The sequence below is a fragment of the Chelonoidis abingdonii genome, chromosome 1 (assembly GCF_003597395.2).
Source record: "Chelonoidis abingdonii isolate Lonesome George chromosome 1, CheloAbing_2.0, whole genome shotgun sequence".
Taxonomy (NCBI): domain Eukaryota; kingdom Metazoa; phylum Chordata; order Testudines; family Testudinidae; genus Chelonoidis; species Chelonoidis abingdonii.
Window position 1 is genome coordinate 164,922,329 of NC_133769.1, and position 22,415 is coordinate 164,944,743.

General features: G+C 44.6%; 1 protein-coding gene and 1 long non-coding RNA gene across 2 annotated transcripts in view; one reads left to right on the forward strand and one right to left on the reverse strand.

The window, feature by feature from the left end:
* Nucleotides 1-22,415, forward strand: part of LOC142047739 (uncharacterized) — an 87,584-nt gene that overhangs the window by 28,578 nt on the left and 36,591 nt on the right. The gene's annotated exons all lie outside the window — the stretch shown is intronic.
* Nucleotides 1,605-22,158, reverse strand: CPOX (coproporphyrinogen oxidase). The gene is given in 9 exon segments (XM_032783075.2): nt 1,605-3,466; nt 4,185-4,289; nt 7,414-7,632; nt 11,378-11,519; nt 12,532-12,642; nt 15,084-15,227; nt 21,695-22,006; nt 22,009-22,048; nt 22,051-22,158. Coding segments are annotated over 9 exon segments (1,269 nt in total). The 3' UTR covers nt 1,605-3,378.

The window sequence follows — 22,415 nt, forward strand, 5'->3', positions numbered from 1 at the left end:
TTAACAGGCTGCTCTTGCCTAATGCAATCCATGGAATAAAATCCTGGAGCAACGGATGACTCTCAAGGCTGGGATGGAGCATTATCAGCAGTTTTATCCCCTCTAATTTCACATTAACTCGACTGATGGTCAACTATGTCTTCTGCACAGTTATGTCAGAGAAGAATTCACCCCCACAGTCTAGGGGTCCTTAAGTTGAACACTGGAAATATTGGAAGTTCTTTTTTGCTAAAGCATCCTAATTTTAGCAAAGCGGGGGAAGTTTATCTCAAGAAGAGATTGGTGCAGCAACTCTACCTTTAGCTTTCTCTGAAGGATGAAGCCTTGAATAATCTCTAGGAAGTGTGATAACCCAGGATCTCCTGTTTACTAAGCAGGGGCTTCTATCAGCCCCATGGCACCTAGCGCTACCAACTGGACCCTCTGACCTGGTATTTCATGGTAAACACTGCAAGCCCCAGATGTCGTTACTGAATGTTGTTTGTGGCTGTTCAAAAAAATGAAGAGTTACGTTTTCATTATACTTAGTGCAAAGTCACACAGATAACACCCAATGCAAGCATCAATTTTCGTGCAGGGTCACGACCATCAGGAACATTAAGATCAGTGGATAGAGAGGACTGATGCTGTAGATCACCCCAAAACAAAAGACATTGTGAACTTCACATAGTAAAAAAAAACAAAAACAAAAAAACACAACTAATGAAATCAAGTTGTCCCAGAGAGATCAAGGGAAGAATGTAGAGCAGACCTAGCCAATCTCCTTGCGGTTACTGCCAAGGCTCCGAAACCCCCACTATCTAACATGCTTGCCTTGTTTCTGCTCCAGTTGCTGAGCTCCCTGCACTTAGGGCAATTAGATGCTTTTCTGGGAAGATCATACTATCTATCTAGAAGGGGCATCTGGTCTCAGAGTAAATTTGTTCATAGCACTAGTTATGGAAGTCAGACCTTCCTCCCTTTACAGCATCAGCCAATATGTAGCAAATCCTATACATTTATTGCCAACCCCAAGTGTTCAAAAAAAAAAAAAAAAGTCAAGCTGCTAAACATCAGGAGTCACATAAAGTCACAAAGTGGGTTCTTTTTATTGGCATTCTGAACCTTTGAATTACACTCTGTTCATGGTTTCAGACTTTTCTCTGGAAGCAGAAGCAGAGATTCTCCAGTAATCACTTGCCTCTGAGTGCCGGGGCTTTAAAGAAAGCCACCAAATATCATAAGCTTGAAGATAAAATTGCAAAGGCTAACAGAGAACTTGGCTTGTGCTTATCATGGCACTCACACTCCTATTTGTGAATAGGATCAGAATAGATCGTTTAGTACACTAAAAAGTACCTGTGATCAGGGCCGGCTATAAGTTTTTTGCAGCCTCAAGAAAAAACAAACAAACAAACAAATCAACAAAAACACCACACCTCCAGGAACACAACTGCCAAAGCGAAAAAAAAAAAAAAAAGGTGGTTGGAATGCCACCCCTGAAATTGTGCCACCCCAAGCACGTGCTTGGTTTGCTGGTGCCTAGAGCCGGCACTGCCTGTGATTTGATTACTTCCATAATTTTTCCTCTTTCACCATGAGAAATCAGTGACCACTAACACATCTGCAGCGCTAGCCACTTTATTCAGTTTCACAGTAGTGTCCAATGACAAGTCAAATAGCAAACAGAAGAAAGCTGTAATTAGCATCTTGCTAAAACAGGGCACATTTTTCAGATTTGGGTTTCTAAAAACACCTAAAAAAAAAAAAAAAAAAAAGGCTTGATATTCAAAGATTCTGAGCATCTTTGAAAGTCAGTCCACTTGGGGTTTGCCCATTGGTTTAACTTTAACTGAATTAGTAAACCAAGTTAACTAGTGCAAGTCTCTATGTGGACATTGATACTCAGTTTAAATTTGTCAGTGCAAACTAAGCTAGTATAAGCCAGGTTGAAGTAAGTATAATAGTGCCACACAAAGCTACACCAGTTTAACTAAGTTGGTTTAAGATCAGACTTTTAGTTAAACTGGTGCAGCTTTGTTTAGCCCAGGCCACCTTAGATACCTGGGGACATGGAAGGGGTGAGATTCTGTCAATTGTTCATACTGAGTAGTGCCTTACTCCTCAAGTAGTCCTCTGACATGAACGGAGTTATTTAAGGAGTAAGGGACTATTCCACAGAATCAAGGGGGGGTTGAATGCATTCTGGATTTCAGTGCTTAACTTTAGACACCCACATTTAACAATGTTGGATGTTCTTCTGTGAGAGGTGTACAGTGCAGCATGTCACAACTTCCCTCCAATAGTAAGTGTTCTCTGCAATCTTTGCCACCATCCCCTAAAGGCCTCAGAGTCAGCAGTGAGTGAAGGACGCTTTAGCTCAGAAGTACATTCATGTAAATAAAACCTAGTGTAAAAACTAGTATATAGCTGGATTTCCTCCTCTTTTGGGTCAGCATTTTCTTAAACATACTTTGTGCTCTGTTTTCATGGAAAGGTGAATTTTAATACATCGTAGAGGATTTTTGATCTAAAAAGCACCTTGATAAAACATATTTTATACTGCAGTCTTGATGGCTGGGATATGATTAACGTAAAAACCCCTTCCTTAAAATGTATGGCTTCACTATTTTGTTTGTGCAGTCTGTCTTTAATATAGCCCTGGTTGGTAGGTCTGAAAAAAGGTAAGGGAGCTAATTTTACTTAGCTGGCCCAGAGTCAAACCTGCTTTCAGTGGATTTTCAACTTGTTTTTTAAAGCAACCACCACTCTGTGAAATTATATTTTAGGAACGCAGGGCCAGATTTAAAAAAAAGTGTTTGGGCACCCAATCCAAATCCCACTGACATCAATGAGAGTCAGGCACCAAAATACCTTTAAAAATCTGTCCCTTAGTGAAAAATAACTGGGCTATAAAATATCTGAAACTGAATTTAAAAAGAGGTTTAATACACACCAGAACAGAGACACTCATTTAACTATGAAACAAATAAGAACATTATTTTTAAAATGTTAAAATTTCCTGTGAATTTCCTAACAGCAAGCAGTGTAATTTAGGGCACAACTAACCTTTAGCTTGGAAAACACTAATTCTTTAGGGGAATATTTCACAGTATTTTGTACCATTGTGTATTAAGACAAATTGAAAAACAGTTACTGAACACATCAGTTGGTCCTACTCATATCTCACGTACCCGCTACAAGGTAACAGAGAAAAGTGTGTCAGCTAGTGAAACACTGCACCAACATGCAAAGGTGACACATTTACAACATTTTTAAGGCACGTGATAAGAATATAAATCCAGCCACTGAACTGCCAGGCAACGGCAGTTTGAGTGAGCCAGGTGGTAAGAGTTCATGTTGTTTGCTTATACTTGAGCATCTCCTTCACACTGTTCATCAGTGCACCCAGTCCTTGGGATTTCGCAGGACTTCCAGGATTTCAGCTTCTCTCGACTTCTCTGGCGGTGTGTGCATGTACTGCCACCTCACACAACAAAGAGGGAATATAACTATTAGAGAGATTGGCTGGAGGGACACGACACCACTTGTCCAAAGCTTTGTTCTGATTGGATGTGGATAGCTGGGCCTTTCTGTGGATGCCATAGTCACACAAAACTGAAACTTCACCTCAAGTTGGGAATAGATATTTACACCCATTATATTCAATGGAGGAGGTGGTCGGAGGGGGGTAGGGGGAGACCCTTAGGTTTCAACTTCCCTCTTGCCCCAATGCACCAAACTGCAGCATAGGGTTCTTTCACCCACTGCTTAGCTCACTGTTGAGTGTCAAAACTAAACACTGAGCTCTGCAATAATCCAAGGTTAAAAATGAAGGTAAAACAGTCCACTGAGCAACAAGCTACTGCTGAAATGACAGAGAACCATATGCGGGGGCTGTGGAAAAAAATAATTAAAGATATTCCAAGCAGTAGAGAGTATTTAACCTTTTCCATTTTCTCATTCTTTTATTAGGAACTACTCTTCGGGTAGAGAAGAGAAGCAGTGTCCGAGTACTTCAACATATAAAACCAGTCCATCCCAGCAACATGCTGGTTTCACAACAGTAGGATTGGGGAGTAATATATAGTCTGCAGGTATGTATAAGGTACATTTCCTGCAGCCAATACCTGGTCAAGACTGGACAGCAGGAAAGAAAACAAACAGTGTTCTAGCATGTGAATAATATGCAACTTTTCCCTTACCTGGCAGTCAGTGGCAGAGACATAAGAATGCTTTCAATCCTGGATCCTGGCGTTGCAAGGCCAAACTTTGTACCTCTGTCATAAACAAGATTGAACTCCACATACCTGTGGCGGAATAACACAGACACAAAGGGTTAGCACAAAAATAAATTTACTGTCACATAGGTTGATGTTTGCATGTAACAGGAGGCTGCAAACAATAGTCAGTTTCAGTCTCCTTGACCCCAAGGCACCAGAATAAAGAGCACCAGTTTTGGACGAGCTGTTCCCCTTCAGCATATGTGCAGGAATGAGTATGTAGCCTTTTCCTCCTGTGAACAACAACAGGAAGTAGAGACTTCCACTGCACACACAGGCATCACAAAACAAGAACTGAATTGACTGTCAACTCAGTAACTCAGCTGTGAACATCTACTCCAGGGGTCGGCAACCTTTCAGAAGTGGTGTGCCAAGTCTTCATTTATTCACTCTGATTTAAGGTTTTGCGTGCTGGTAATACATTTTAATATTTTTAGAAGGTTTCTTTCTTTAAGTCTATAATATAATATTAAACTATTGTTGTATGTAAAGTAAATAAGGTTTTTTAAATGTTTAAGAAGCTTCATTTAAAATTAAATTAAAATGCAGAGCCCCCCAGACCAGTGGCCAGGACCCAGGCAGTGTGAGTGCCACTGAAAATCAGCTTGCATGCGTGCCATAGGTTGCCTACCCCTGATCTACTCCATTCTTGAACAACTATTTGAGAGAATATTGGAACCAACCCTGCAAGCCACAGACTCAGCTCATTAATAAGAACAAAGGCAATGCACAATATGTAGTCTGGTTAAACTCTCAATGGAAACTCTTCACAATTACAATCAAAAGCCATATTTACCTCCTAAATAAAATACAAGACAGAGGCACTGAAATCTTTAGCAAGTCTCCAGATGACGTTTTTCTAATGAAACAGCTACTTAATGAATTTCAGCCATTGTGTTCTGGGCAACCTTTCTGGCCAAAGGGGCCATGTGCCCTTACAACATTGATCTTCCCAGCATGCAATCCTTTACACAAAGGGGACATTTTCCAAAGGAGCTCATCCAGCTAGACTCCCTTTTCACTATTGTAAGAATTTGTGGTGGCCCTGTCCGATAGCTAGTAGGGAAATGGTAAACAGTCTCCCACTAAGAAAGACCCACAGCTACCCAGCACTTATACAAGGATGTGTAGGGCAGAGTGAGCTGCAGGGAATTATAAAATGCCCGGCATCCCAGAACAGTGGCAGAGAGAGAGTGAGGTGGGGGATCTGGGAAAAGGAAGCTTTATTGTCCAGTAACACCTACCTCCCAACCCTACCCCAGTCCCTATTGCCATATTTTGTCTGAACTCTGGCCAGGCTGTGTTGGACCTGTCCTGCCACAGTTGCTGGGCTAAAACACCCACTCAGAATGCCAAGCATTGACCTCAAGAGTGGCTACAGATAGAGATTTAAAAGTGAAACCTATATAAGACAAGAACTTCACTTATGATTTAAAATACAGAAATGAGGTAGCACCTGCCAGTGCAAAAGTGGACACAACTCTCTTGTACGGAGTTAAGAAAGAAGGAAATTAAGATAAAATTTTAGTGGAAAGCATTCAAGATAGATCACAAAAAGCTCAATCCCCACTTAAATGCTAACACTCAGAGACATTGCCTAAGTAGTGGTCAACATGCAAACTGGGACACTGAAGCACTGTTGTGGCCCAATTGTCTTTGTTATTGTTCTTTGCCTCAGCCCCACAAATGGGAGACTGCAGGGACCTTGCATGGCACAGCAGCAGCCACTCTGCCTTCACTGTCATGCTCCAGCATTTACGGCACTGAAAAGAGCCCCTACAATTCAGAAGTGGCTATCTTAACAACCAGACACATTTAAGAGAGAGACAGTGAGGGGAGGGGCTCCTTATCTTCATGCAGAGGAGTGAAGATAACCTAGCCCAAGGCTCTGCAGGGAGATCAAACATAGTAAGCAGCCTAGTAGGGTCTTGGCAGCAACCTAATGGAAACCTATTTTCCCACAACCCTCCAGAGTTTGCCACAACCATTCTATGGGCCTGACCCTGCAATGCTCTGCTCATGTGAGTAGTCCCATTAAAGTAAGTGGAATTGCTCAGGTGAGTAAAGGCTGTAAGACAGGGACCTAAACTCAACTGGTCTTATTCTTTTCTATATCTTCTATATCCCTTTACTGGTTCATTCACTGTCTTTAAAGAAAAGGGAGGAAGCCAGACAATAAGAAATAGCAATTCATATATTGAACAGAAATGGTGGACTAAAAGGGTTATTTTTCACCATGTAGAAGGAAGGCAGTACCACAGCAATTAATAACAGGATTACAGCTGACATTTACAGGGGATTCTCAGTCCCTTCAGCTTTTTTATGCTACAGAGAATTTCTAAGTCAACAGAGAAGTTTTGCTAGAGCAAGGTATTTAAGGAGTGCCATATATGCAGTAGTTCCCTTTCATTATGTATCTAGAGACAAAAGCCATTTGAAAGCCCACTACAATAGTATCCTGCAAGACATCTCGCCTCACTAAATTTCACTATCGGAAAGATGGGCTCTTCAAAGGTGAGAGAGAAATTAAAAAAGAGAAGTTCTACATAAAGCACTTTATTACTTTTAAGAAATGCAGGAACTGGATGGCCTGATTTTTTCTAGTCTGTATTCTTATTTATCATTGTCCCCATACTCACTTTATTACAGAACATTAACACACAAGCGCTGTACCAGCAGGGCCGGCCAATTTCCTCTTAGTTTAAAAACCTCATGTTTTACTAATAAGTATCACTGGCAGTGCTCAAGAGACTCTCTTTGAACTCTTGAGAGTTCCGAGGATTTCAGAGAATGCAAAAGAAATCTCTTAAGGCAAAAAATACTGCATTCACTATGAAGAGTTCGGTTTGCACTGGCAAAAGAAACATAGGATCCTCTATTTCTAAAATGGAATCAGCCTGAACACCTTTAAAAAGTGGAAAACAACCTAAAAAATGTAGTTGTACCAACTTAAGTAGGATTTTCAGGATCTATTTTTAAAACATAACTTTGTGAATCTGCGAAGATTCAATGTGGGAATGTTACAGAAGAGTTCTTGGAAACTTCTCCAGACACATGCAAGTTTCCCTCGTGTCATGATGCAGAGGAACCAGTCTCACTTTCTCCTCTTCCCCAACTCCACTATGTTACATTTTGTTCCTGCATTACTCACCTCCCTCTACGAAGCTGTTGCCATAACTTTTCCTCTGGTGTGAAAGGGTCATGGGAGTGTTTCTTCACAATGGGAATGTAGCAAGGCACAATGGCTTTGGCACAACTCTGCACAAACTGAAATGCTTCTTCTTTTGAGGGAGAGTCTAGATCATCGAAGAATATGCCCCCAATCCCTCTTCGCTCTCCACGGTGCTTGATGTAAAAGTAATCATCACACCTGGAAGAAGCAACAACCAGATGTCAAAGCCAGTGCACTAAGTTCAGAGTAAACCACTCAAAACCTCAGACATTAGACTGGTGAAATGCAGATGAAAGGCCAAATCCTGCAAGATACTGAATGCCCTCTTCGCCCATTGACTTAAATGAAAGCTAAAGATGCTCAGCACCATTCAGGACTAGGCTCTACATTAGCTGCCATTAAATCATACTCTCAGTATAAAGAAGAATGACACTGCTTATCTTGAAAAAAAGAAGATCAGCTACTGCACATGTACGAACAAGCACAACAGCAGATTTTGAAATACATGGCTATGTATGCAAACATTAGTCTTCAAGGGTATAAGTCCACACTTTACCAAGGAAACTGGGGAAAAGTCTTACCAAGGTACATCTCACAGATCTCTGCAGCCCTTGTTTCCAGAGCTGTATAAAAATTCACATTTTATTTTGTGGAAGCCCGCACACAAGTTTTTGCCATTTCACGTTCTCCCTAAAAAAAAACAAAAAACCTTTCTCCTTTGCAATTTTTACTAGTTTTTTTTAAAAATACTTGAAAGATTCACAAATCTTTAGCAACATTTGCCCATGAAAGCAGGCCTATTTTCAAATTTGAGACAGAACGAGAAAGTCTTGGTATCACACCGGCTGTGCATTTTGAGACAAAAGAGGACAGGGCAACCTTCCTGTCAGAGGGTTCCTCCAAGGAGATCCTGTCTCTCTCTCTCTCTGTACTAGAATCTCATAAGATCTGCCCATAATGGCTGCTCTCAAGCAATAAAAACAAAAATGTGGGGCCATACATGCACTAAGATGGAGAAGTTACTGTAAATTGAAAGACATCTCTCTTTTGCTGGGAGAATCAGCTTTTTATTTCAAGGTGAGTGGAGAGTGAAACTTAGGGCATGTCTACACTTACCTTCGGAGCGACAGATCCAGCAGGGGTCGATTTATCACGCTAGTGAAGATGCGATAAATCGACTGCTGAGCACTCTCCCGACTCCGGTACTCCACCAGAGCAAGAGGCACAGGTGGAGTTGACAGGGGAGTGTCAGCTGTCAACCTACCGCAGTGGAGACATCGTGGTAAGTATATCTAAGTACATCGACTTCACCTATGTTATTAATGTAGCTGAAGTTGCGTAACTTAGATCGATACCCACCCCTAGCATAGACTAGGCCTTAGAGAGCAGTGGGACAGCATGTGAAACTCAACAGAAGAGCACAGAGTATAAACCTGATGAGACACTTAGGACAGAAATTAGCACAGCAACATAAGTGCAAGCTTTTCCATTTGAGAAAGTTGGGTTCAGGGGCAGCACACATGTCCCTAGACAACTGCTTCTTAAACCAAACAGTAGTGTTGGGCTGTCTGCATAGGAAGGAAGTGATTCATCTCCCCTCCTCATGGAAGAGGAAGGAGTGTATTCCTCCCTGAGGCTGCCTTCTGAGTAAGGAACAAGGAAGTGCATGCTGATTCCACTAGATTCTCTCCTCTCCCCTGCAAACATATACATCACTTGATAATGAGTAATGGCTGTACAGCCTTCCTTGTGGGTATCTGTTAACGCTTTAAGCAGACATACCCTACACTACTGGCTATCCTCAACCTCTGTAGCGTGCTTGAATAGCTTTCTCATCTAGTAAAGGAACTGTAATAACCTGCACAGAAGTACTTGGATATCTCCTACTACATAGGAGATTCCTCGAAGAAAAGATCATCATATGCACATTAACTAGCATGCCCCCAGATAACAGCATAAATGAACTCACACCACCCATTTTATCTCTCACACTCAGACAAAGGCTGGCAGCTTACAGAAAGAAGTTACCCTTCCCTCTGGATACCATAGCTTGCGGCAGATAAGACACTGGACGCAGAGCAGCCAGCAATTCATTATGCTTTAAGACCGAAGGGGGCCATCAGCTACGTCTTCCAAAGCAAGAGAGACAGTCAGTTTAAATCTATGTCTTTATGCACAGCTGAGCTTCCAATGCATTTGTCATTAAAAGCTGCAGCTGTTTACACAGCAGGACACTGCCCTTGTTGCATGCAAGGGGAAACACCTTTCCCTCCTTGTCCCCACCCCCCAAAAGGCGCCCTAATTAGTTCTGAGTAATATAATTTAACCCAGTAATTGGCTGCTTTGTCTGACAGCAAAGACGCTGGGGTGGGATTTTCAAAAGTGCAGTGCTAGCCTAACTGATCCCACTGAAGTCAATGGGAGTTTTACTTTGGATTTCAATGGGAGCAGAGTTAAACCACCTCCGAGTCCTTTTGACAATTGCACCCGAGGGTCTTGCCCCAATGAGGAAGAGGAAAGGTACAAGATATCTAGGAGCAGAGGGATGAAAAGAGAAGTAAGTCTCTTAGCTTGAATCATAAATAAAATGTTTCTCACCAGAGTGCTCTGTGGAATAATCTCCCGGGGAAGGAATGAAAGCCCAGTTGCTTGAAACATTCACAAAAGAGATTAAATTGGACAAAGCACTTCTGTCCATTCTCTGCCAATGGAGGATTGCAGACCAAAGTAAGCAGGTCTTTACAGCTCTGAATGTCTAAAATTAAGATGCCACATTGTGGCTCCTCACATCTAACACTATTTCACAGAAACTAGAAGAAAATTCTCTATGATTTTGCCTTCTAACATTCCGTCCCTCCTCCGCCCCCGCCAATATCTGTATCTTCTGCTACTTTCCCCCATCTCTTCCTCCAAAGATACAAAATAAATAAAAATATGTAGCATCGTGTTACAAGGAGATATACCTGATCTTGTGACTAGAGCACTGGAATGAAGGTCTAGGTTTTATTGATTAATATTTGTAATGTGCTTTGAGAGGCTCATATGGAAGGCAGCAGGCACGAACGGAAGGCATTGTTATCAAGAAATAAAGCACTTGGCAATTTCAGTCATGTATAACTTGCAAAAACATTCCCAATTGTAACAGAGGGCGAGTGTGTTCTTTAGAGTTATATCACCTAAACCTTGCACAAGTTACAGGCGAAAGACGTTGTGCCATATTGTACAGTATTATTTATTAAGAGCTAGGTTAGCAACAAGCAAAAATATGAAAACGGAGCAGTTAAAAACATTATTAGTCCAAACAGCCCATATCATAGTAGAAAACTCTCTTTTCAATGAAGAGCAGCAAGCTAATTAGCTTGTGATTCTGCAGCAGTCACTCCCTTCAGAGGATCTCAGTTCTTTTTAGGGTGTAGTAAGTTCACCCTTACCATCCGTCTCACAGGGGCATTTATTATTTTCCTCCATTTTACCAATGGGGTAAGTGAGACACACAGATGTTAAGTTATTTGCCCAAGCTGACACAGGAGATCTGTGACAGGTCACACAGCAATACTGGAAAACAGGCTACAAATATCGATTTAGGAGCCCAACTTTAGACATTCAAATTTGAAATTTTTGTCCCATTTGAATAATGGAGATCTCCAAGTGCTTTACAAACATATCTGGCCAAATTTTACCCAGATATATGCTGGCAGCTCCAGCGGAGGTTCACTGGGAGCTGCTTATACATATCAGAGGGCAGAACATGGCCCTGATAGACCACACTAATTATATATCATTCAAGATTCCCAATAGTTTTGTGAGGTGAGCTAATGACCAGCTTAAAGCAACAGCATTAGCATGACCTGTTGTGTGATATCTTCTCCTTCCCACAAATAAATAAATAAAAATAATCCGACCTAAGGTAAACAACAATGCAAGTACATCTCCCCACACATACCACTTCTTATATTTGGGGTACAGTTCTGGATTATGCTGATCACAAGCTTCCTTCAGAGTTTTGTGAAAATGAACAGCATCCTCTTCATTCAAGTAAGTTGGAGTCAGGTCTGTTCCACCACCAAACCACCACTGCTTAGTCCCTACAGTAGACAGACATGCAACAATTGGTTTATTTCCAAACACAAATCATATACCATGCTAGGTGTCAGATACAAACTAACAATTGCAACTACTTTCAAACGTTAAATTCGAGAGTACCCAAAAGTAGCACTGTAAATGCTTAGTTTAAACTAATATTATATGGGTGAAAACGACTCATGAATCCAGACAATTATTCAATTAACCACCAAGCAGGAAAGTTTGTACAGTGTTATATCAGTTGCCCTGACTACTGCCCATTCTCATGTGGTATCAATTGCACAAGGTTAGTCTTTTGTAGTTACTACCCTGAATGGGCTTACAAAAATTCTGTCTCAGGTTTTTAACGATAGTCAGGAGTCATCTATAGTATATTAGTTTAAGTTAATCCTGCAGCAGGAAGATAGCAGGGAAATGAATCACTTCCTCTAGAAAACGTTGCAAATTGTGGTCCTTGGACATTGGTGATTGGTCACATGGTGTTGGCCCCTCCTTGTATCAGATTGATACATTTCATTAAAATAAAGTAAAAAAAAAATAACCTCAGTACCTAAATGACTTACTCAATGTTACACAACAATTTTGTGGCATAGCTGGAAACAGAATTAGAAGGGTTCATAATCCTGTGCATTAACCACTAAGGCCTGGTCTACATCGGGGGGCGGAGAGTGGGAGGAATCGATCTAAGAGACGCAACTTCAGCTACGAGAATAGCGTACCTGAAGTCGACGTATCTTATTTCAACTTCCCGCGCCGTGAGGACGCAAGGTATCAACGGCCGTGGCTCCCCCATCAACTCCACTTCCACCTCTCGCCCTGGTGGAGTTCCAGAGTCGACGGCAGAGTGTTCAGGGATCGATTTATCGCATTTAGACGAGACGTGATACATCAATCCCTTATAAATCGATCGCAACCCACCGATTTGGCGGGTAGTGTGGACATACCCTAAGTCACGCTCCATCCTTAAAATCTGACTCCATATTTGTACACACCCCAGACCATTATAAATCTTACCATCAGCATTTTCAATTTCAAAGTATCTGTAGTTGAAGTGTATAGTTGGAACATGGGGATTCTTTGGATGGATAACGGAGCTTACACCCATGGCACAAAAAGGCAATTTACCTAGACAACAACATGTACATAAAAAGCAGTAGTTAAGAACAGGAACAATTTAAATGCAGCACCTTTTAACCTGAAGGCTTCCAAACTATGACTCCAACTCTGCAACTGGCTCTGCATGGTGTCTCACTGAAGTCAGCATGTCTACTAAACAGGTCTGACCATAGCAGCTAGCTGAAGAATCAGGATCTAATCTAGTGAATGCTGAAAAGCAGTGCACAAGCACAATACCAGCTCTTGCAATTTTCTCCTCCAAACAAACAGCAACATCTGGAATTTGAGAAATGCAAAGCAAGCTCAAGTTTTCAACAGTGAGCTGTCATTTATTGCAGTGTATTTATGGTCAAAAAGAGACCCCAAAATGCCAGTGTAAGTCCTTACACGCTTGCTCCAGGCACATCTTCCTAGTTATGCTGTCTTACTGCTGTGACAAGGAAGTATTACTAGCACTGCATGGGGACCAGGAGAAACTCTTTTCAGCAACAAAACAAGTTCTAATTTACTTGGGGGAGGGGAGGAGTTCCCTTTAGTTATATACAAAAGAAAAACAGAAATCTAAATTGTACATTTGTACGCTGGGTGTGTCCAGTGTAACAGAACAAGATTTTTGTTCACGAACAAATACGAGATGAAGGCGGAATATGGAATACAATGGGATTTTTACTGGATCCTTTTTTGACTTGAACTACATTCTAGTGTTACTGCAATGCTAATAGGAGCCAAGAGTTAAAAAAATCTTCCAGCAAAGATAACATGTCATCGTTATCAATGAACCCTGTTTCACCTTGAGGGTATAGTCCACATACCCTTTCCTCTTTAATCTGGATTTGTAATTGCTCAAACAATTTTGGCTGCACTTCTTTTGTCCTCAAGATAGAGCATCAAGACAGGAGGTGACACTTATTTTGATATTCAAATCTTTGGAGATTTGACAGCTTCCTAGGTGGGTGTTCATGTTTAGAACCTGTCATGCATACTATAGGACAAGTTGTAGAGCACTCAGAACATAAGAACGGCCATACTGGGTCAGACCAAAGGTCTATCTAGCCCAGTATCCTGTCTACCGACAGCAGCCAAAGCCAGGTGCCCCAGAGGAAGTGAACCTAACAGGTAATGATCAAGTGATCTCTCTCCTGCCATCCGACACCATTCCTTACCCATCATGGCTAATAGCCATTAATGGACTTAACCTCCATGAATTTATCCAGTTCTCTTTTAAACGCTGTTATAGTCCTAGCCTTCACAACCTCCTCAGGTAAGGAGTTCCACACGGACTGGGCGCGCGCGTCTGAATAAGAAAGACACTGATTTGTTTAAGACACCCTGCCCCAGGGGCCAATAAATTGGATGAACGCCCCGTAATATACATCTGTAGTAAATGGGAAGTAAGTAAAGTAAACTCCTACTAAAACTTTCCACTCTACTCAAAATTTATTAACCTCTACATATCCGCGCCCTATCGCCTCTTCCAAGCTGAAGAGTCCTAGCCTCTTTAATCTCTCCTCATATGAGACCCTCTCCAAACCCCTAATCATATTAGTTGCCCTTCTCTGAACCTTTTCTAGTGCCAGTATATCTTTTTAGAGATGAGGCAACCACATCTATACACTGTATTCAAGATGTGGGCGTACCATCGATTTACATAAGGGCAATAATATATTCTCAGTCTTATTCTCTATCCCCTTTTTAATGATTCCTAACAACCTGTTTGCTTTTTTGACCATCTCTGCACAGTGCATGGATGTCTTCAGAGAACTATCCATGATGATTCCAAGATCTTTTTCCTGATTTGTTGTAGCTAAATTAGCCCCCATCATATTGTATGTATAGTTGGGGTTATTTTTTCCAATGTGCGTTACTTTACATTTATCCATATTCAATTTCATTTGCCATTTTGTTCCCAATCACTTAGTTTTGTGAGATCTTTTTGAAGTTCTTCACAGTCTGCTTTGGTTTTAACTATCTTGAGCAGTTTAGGATCATCTGCAAACTTTGCCACCTCACTTTTTACCCCTTTCTCCAGATCATTTATGAATAAGTTGAATAGGATTGGTCCGAGGACTGACCCTTGGGGAACACCACTAGTTACCCCTCTCCATTCTGAGAATTTACCATTAATTCCTACCCTTTGTTTCCTGTCTTTTAACCGGTTCTCAGTCCATGAAAGGACCTTCCCTTTTATCCCATGGCAAATTAATTTACGTAAGAGCCTTTGGTGAGGGACCTTGTCAAAGGCTTTCTGGAAATCTAAGTACACTATGTCCACTGGATCCCCACTGAAAAGAGAAACAATCTCATTCAGAAATGTGGCCTTCAAGATCTGTTTGAATACGGTAAGGCAGTTTATAAAAAACATAGATAAGAGAAGTCTGGATTTATTTGTCTCAAACACAATAATTCAGTAACACTGTAGACTCAATTAGGTTTTAAGCAGCATGTTTTACCATTTTTGGTCTTCAGAGTTTTCCCTCTGCTTCTCATCTGTTGGGCTGCTTCTTCGGAAAGATGTCCAAAAACTACAGAAACATTGACGCCTGCCTTCTCGAAGATGTTGCCATCCTGGAGCACACAACTGATACCACCACCACCTGTTAAATACAAGCCCAGGAAAGTTTTGATCTCAGAAGCATCTTATCCTGCCAATTCTTAACACTGACGAGTTGCGTATAGGTGACCATTAGATATTCAAGAGCTATCTTGACTCCTTTGCTTACCTTGAATAACTGCAAATGATGTTGATGATGATAAAATTATCTAGTTCTTTTACAAATCCACTCTATTATTTAACAATCACCTCTTGAAGCAGTGAATTTTACAGGCTGACCATAGATTGCGTGAAGTACCTAGGGAGCCCATTTATTCTATCACTGGAAACACAGACAAGTCTGGAGTTACTAGAACCTGGTTAGAAACAGAACTATAAACCAAAGTCACTTGTAACTGCAAGTAGAAACAAATAGATACATTTTGACTTCAGATGTGCAGCAGAGTTTTCACTATAAAAAACCCTCCCGATGACCCAAATTACATAAGTGGCAAGAATAAATGGTCAGTTCAAGTACCATTAGTACTCTCTTCTGAATTTGAATTTGTTTTAAGCAGTTCCACATCTCCAAAGTGAAACCAAAGACTGTAATTAATATCACTCTTCATTCTCAGTCACTCATTAAGGGACACATTTTATCAAAACCTCTCATTTTAAAATGTTATGATTGCTCCAAATCATTTAGAAACCTTGAAAAATCCACTCTCACTTTCCTGCTTGTCAGCAATAATAGTGAAACATTCCCTGGCAAGTACAGGGGCTTCTACAGAACTTAGTTTCATTTAAAACAAACATCTAGTTCTTATAAAAGCAGCAGAGAATCCTGTGGCACCTTACAGACTAACAGACGTTTAAAACGTCTGTTAGTCTATAAGGTGCCACAGGATTCTCTGCTGCTTTTACAGATCCAGACTAACACGGCTACCCCTCTGATACTTGACATCTAGTTCTTATGATTGTAAAGAGAATCTGTCAAACGTCAGGAGATAATTCAGGAAGATTACACTTGATTTTCAGACAGCTTCTGTGCTTCCACACGTTATTCATAACTTTCCTAAGCATCAGTATTGTTTGGATAAGAAAGCACCAGTCAGCTTCTCTGCTGCTATTCAGAACCCTGAATGGAATAACAAAACTGTCACAAACCATGGGCTTGGCTACACTGGAGAGTTGCAGCGCTGGTGAAGGGGTTACAGCGCTGCAACTCACTCTGCGTACACACTTACAAAGCCCAGCCAGCGCTGCAACTCCCTGTCTGCAGCGCTGGCTGTACACCTGGTCTGATTGGGGTGTAGCCATTCCAGCCTGGTGATGCAGCGTTGCTCATCAGGTGTGGACACCAACAGCGCTGTTACTGGCCTCCAGGGTATTGGAGGAATCCCAGCATACCTTTTCGGCCACTCTGCTCATCGTTTCACACTCCACTGCCTGGGCTCAGGTGACCCGCCTTTAAATGCCCCGGGAATTTAAAAAATCTCCTTCCTGTTTGCTCAGCCAGGCGTGAGTGCAATCAATCACTGACCATGCCTCCACGCCCCAAACAAGCCCCAGCATGGAGCAATGGCGAGCTGCAGGACCTCATCAGTGTTTGGGGTGAGGAAGCTGTGCAGTCACAGCTGCGCTCCAGCCGAGAAATTATGATACCTATGGCCAGATATCAAAGTCCATGCTGGATAGGGGCCATGATCGGGATGCGTTGCAGTGCAGGGTTAAAGTAAAGGAGCTGCGGAGTGCCTATTGCAAAGCCATGAGGGAAAACCGCTGCTCAGGTGCTGCCCCCACGACTGCCCGTTTTTACAACGAGCTGGATAAGATACTTGGGGGTGACCCCACTGCAAATCCGAGGACCACGATGGACAGTTCAGAGCAGCCGGGAGAGGAGGTGGGGAGGCTAGGGAGAACCAGAGAGTGAGGGTACTGGGGTGGTGGAAGATACCCCAGAGTCCCAGGAGGCATGCAGCCAGGAGCTGTTCCAAGCCAGGAGGAAGCTAGCTCGTCGCAGCAGCTGGAACTTGTTGGTGAAGAAGAAGCAGAGGAGCGTGATCCCGGTAAGCAGCTTTTAAAATGTTTTGAGAGAGGAGGGGGGCGTTACGGCTGCCGAGTGCATGCATGAATGCCTAGATGTGGAATAGCCCACTGATTTGGTCTATCACGTCACGGTAATCAGCCTCTGTAATCTCTGCAAAAGTTTCAGCCAGAGTGTGGGCAATGTGCTTGCACAAGTTTATAGGGAGAGCTACTGTGGTCCTTGTCCCAGTCAGGCTAACCGTCCACGCCACTGTTCAGTGAGGGTGGGGGGACCATTGCTGCAAACAGGCAAGCTGTATAGGAAGGCGGAATCCACATTGCTGGAGAAGACCCTCCGCTCTTCCAGGTGACGCGGAGCAGGGATATATCTGGAAGGATAAAATCCTGTGGAAAAGGTAGGGATCTTGTTCAGTGGTCTTTCCCCCCAGCTGCTCTCTGCTTTCCTCAAAGCACAAAAACCCCACTGAGCCCTGACTCACTCAGGCAGCTCCCATTCCCAGGGGAGTCGCAGCAGAAACATTGATTCATTAGTGAGAAGCCCCTAGTACTCACCATGTCCTGTCTGCTGTTGCCTCTCTGCTATGTTAGGTATGTGTGAATGATGCTACAGAGAGAGTCTACACACTCCTCCACCGTGATTATAAACAATGCAGCCTCTGTAATAAATGTTTCTGTTTCTGTTTCCTTTTTTAAAAGTGACCTCGAATACTATGACTCTAACATTACAGAAAAGAGACTCCAGAACTTGAGGAGGAAAAGGAGAACCAAAGAGGAGTTGGTGATAGCAGTTATGAATCAGTATGCCAGAGACAGTAGGAGAGTACAGGACTGGAGAGACAAAATGCACCAGTGGGAGGCAAACAGAAAGTAGGAAAAAAGAATTGGCTAACAGGAAAAAAGAATTGGCAAGAAAGAAAACACAAACCAGCTTATAAGCCTCCTGGCACGCCAAAACAGACTGTATGCAGTCACTGGTAGCCATGCAGGCAGATCTATACTGTGCTAACCCACCCCAATCCCAAAGCTCTCTCCCTTTTGCCCCAGTGTTTGCTCATAACCCCTTCCCAGTATCCTGCTTCTTACCACCACCAGTGCCCCCCACACCTGTACGTACACCTACCAGCCCTGAGAAACTACGGCCCTTACCCTCTGCACTCAACCCCATCACCATGCAGCATAGTATCCTGAAGTGCAGCAGGCATTGCAGAGCACTCCAGCCAGGACATATTCAAACATCTAACTGTACAAGTTCAGCACCCTACCCCCCACAACCTTTCATGTACTGTACTTTTATAAAGGATTTCTTTGGCTTTTAAAACGGTTTTTTATTTGCAGAAGAGGAAAACATACTGTACCCCAGGGAAAAATCATTATAACCACTGCAACTGAACACCAGTGGCAAGGCACCAAACATTACTGTTGGCTTTCAGCCTCAAATTGTCCCTCAAGGCATCCCTAATCCTTGAAGCCCTGTGCTGGCCTCTCAGTAGCCTGCTCTCTGGCTGTGCAAATTCAGGCCTCCAGGCGTTGAACCTCGGAGGTCCATTCGTCACTGAATGTTTCACCCTTCCCTTCACAAAGATTATGGAGGGTACAGCACGCGGATATACCGCAGGGATGCTGCTTTCCCCCCAAGTCTAGCTTCCCATAGAGACACCTACAGCGCCCTTTAACAGCGAAAGCACACTCCACAGTCATTCTGCACCGGCTCAGCCTGTAGTTGAACCGATCCTTGCTCCTGTCAAGGTTCCCTGTGTACGGTTTCATGAGCCAAGGCATTAAGCAGTAAGCGGGGTCTCCAAGGATCTCAATGGGCATTTCGACGTCCCCTACTGTGATCTTTTGGTTGGGAAAAAGTCCCAGCCTGCAGCTTCCTGAACAGGCCACTGTTCTGAAAGATGCGTGCATCATGCACCTTTCCAGGCCAGCCTGTGTAAATGTCAGTGAAACGCCCACGGTGATCCACAAGCGCCTGGAGAACCATAGAGAAATACCCTTCCGATTAATGTACTCGGATGCTAGGTGGGGTGGTGCCAGAATAGGAATATGCGTCCCATCTATCGCCCCCACAGTTAGGAAAACCCTTTGTACAAAGCCATCCACAATGTCCTGCACGTTCCCAAGTCACGGTTCTTCTTAGCAGGATGCAATTAATGGCCCTGCAAACTTGCATCAACACTATTCCAACAGTCGACTTCCCACTCCAAACTGGTTCACGACCGATCGGTAGCTGTCTGGAGTTGCCATCTTCCAACTGCAAATAGCCACCCGCTTTCCACCGACAGGGCAGCTCTCAATCTCGTGTCCTTGCGCCGCAGGGTGGGGCGAGCTCAGCACACAGTCCCATGAAAGTGGCTTTTCTCATCTGAAAGTTTGCAGCCACTGCTCATCATCCCAGACTTGCAGGACAATGTGATCCCACCACTCAGTGCTTGTTTCCCGAGCCCAAAGGCGGCGTTCCCACACTGCTGAGCACGTCCGTTACTACCACAAGCAATTTAGTGTCACACGCATCAGGTGAATCTATATCTGTATCATCGTCATCGTCGGACTCCTCACTGTCACTTTGAAGCATACGGAATAGCTCAACTGCCAAACGTGATGTGCTGGCGACATTCATCAGCAAAGTCCTCAGCAGCTCGGGCTCCATTTCTAACAGAAACTGCGCTGCAGACTCACAATGGCACGAAACTGCTGGAGCGATGCACCACGGGGCGTTGGGACAGGAAGCGGAATGACCCGCACCCTTCCTTCCCCTTCCCACAACCCACAGTGCCAAAACGGGACGAGGTGCTCTGTGGGATAGCTGCCCACATTGCACCACTCTCAACAGTGCTGCAACTGCTGCAAATGTGGCCATACTGCAGCGCTAGTAGCTGTGAGTGTGGCCACACTGCAGCGCTGTTCCTAAACAGCTGTACGACCACAGCTGTAACTCCCAGCGCTGCACATTTCCAAGTGTAGCCAAGCCCCATGTCAGTTTCACACTGCTGCTTGGGAAAGCAATGAGCAACCATATATGCAAGTACTGGAGTTGTTCAGGAGAAAGGGAGTACGAAGAAAGGAGGATTCAAAAGAAACCTTTCTCCTACTCCCAGCAGTCAGGAGGCTACTGAGAAGGAGTAGGTCTGGAGAGGGAAAAAATGATGGAAAACAACAACTTGTTGCAATTAAAGGAAGAGGGATCTTCACATTTATCAGACACCTACTAATCAAAGGCAAATATAGAAGACAGACACCCCCACCACCACCACACCCAGGGTACATGGAAACAGGGGCGGCTCTAGGTATTTTGCAGCCCCAAGCACGGTAGGCAGGCTGCCTTTGGCAGCTTGCCTGCGGGAGGTCCCCAGTCCCGTGGATTCGGTGGCACGCCTGCAGGAGGTTCCCCGAAGCCGCGGGACCAGCGGACCCTCCGCAGGCATGCTGCCAAAGTCAACCTGCCTGCCGCCCTTGCAGCAACCAGCAGAGCACCCCCGGTGACTTGCTGCCCCAAGCACGTGCTTGGCGTGCTAGTGCCTGGAGCCGCCCCTGCATGGAAAGCATCCTGATAGAAATCCTAGCAACTCTTCTCTTCCCTGGAGCTGGGGAGGCCTGGGGGAGATCCAGACTTTTCACTAATACATTTATTCTGGACTCATTGGTAGGGTCTAGCCTTCTTTTGTACAGTACGTTTGTTTTTCTACATAGTATGTGTCTGGTAAACTTTTCAAGCCTTGACCATTTATATCTTCCCTTTTAGAATCTGTGTGTGATTGTGAGTAATGCCCAGAATTTATGCCTTGGAGAGTAGAGGCAGAAATGTCATATCTGCAAGAAAAGTATCATTATAAAACAGAATCTGTCCATACATCAAACAGCTCTACCCTGTTTGGCAACAACTGATGACTGCAGTATTTTGCAAGAGTTACTTAACTGCTTTTTAGCATAACACAACATATTTTATGTGATTGCTTAATTGCTAGAGACACAAAGACCTGTTCCTAGGAATTCCTTATTTATTTTCAGGGTGCAACAGAGCTCTGATATTGGAAAGAAAAGAGGCAAGTGGAAAGGTTAATCAGATACAACATTCTCCAGATGCACACAGGAGCATGCCTCCTTTTGGCACCCCTCTTTTTCTTTGACCAGTGGTAATGTGACCTGATCTATTCCAGACAGATCAAATGATTAACACCCACGGGATCTGCTTCCCACCCTACTCATGACAAACTGGGAAAGTGTAGGAGAGAAACAATCTCCTCTGGTATCTTAGCGGTCGGCACGATGTACCCAGGGTCAGGCTTCACCGTTGGTCTGAGGTCTGATCGCTTATCTGTCAACTTGTTATACCGAGAGTACGTGCAGCCAGGCACAAACATCCTGTAAGGATCCTCCGGTCCACCCACCCTGCGTGAAACTCACCCCCGCCCCCCAGGTAGGCGCAGCCAGGCTCCCACTCCGTGCCCTGCACCCTCGGCCCCGCTCCCTGCGGCTCGTCACCTTCTTTCCTCTCCCACCGGTCCACGGTGAAGGCGGCGCCGCGATCCACATGGGCCAGGGCGCGACACACCTGGCTCTGAGTCTCCATGATCAGCATCTCCATGCGGCTCCGCATGTCCTGGCGCCGGCTCCGCAGCTCCCGCAGCCCGCTCACCGGCTGGGCCATGAAATCCCCGCAGCGCCGGGACAGCTCGTCCTGCTCCTCCTCCGCCGCCGCCTCCCCCAGGCCGGGCGCCACCGGCTCCCGCGACACCATCTCCGCCCGCCGCACCAGCCCCAGCCCCAGCCCGGCCAGCGCCGCCGCGGCCCCGCCAGCCCGGCCAGCAGCGAGCGCCGCCCCGGCCGGCCCCCGGCCCCGCCCCCGGAGGTCCCCAGCCGCCGCAGGAGGAGCCGAGCCCCCTGCGGGAGGCGGCGCGGCAGCATGGGCGCAGCGCACCCCCACCCGCACGCAGCAGCAGGGACATGACCGCAGCCACTGGCAGCCCCCTCGCGCCGCCTGAGCCTGCCAGCAGCGCTCCCATCCCGGCGAGCACGGCATGCCGGGAAATGTAGTTCCGCCGCCAGCCGCTCCCGCCACCCAGGGCGCCGCTCCGAACTACAGCCCCCAGCAGCAGCAGGGGCGAGGGCTGCGAGGGTTATGCAGGAGAGGGGCTGCGTAATAAGGCACGTCTGGTGTCATGCCCAGGGGGCGCTCCCTTTGTCCCCAGCAGGGGGGCCTGCA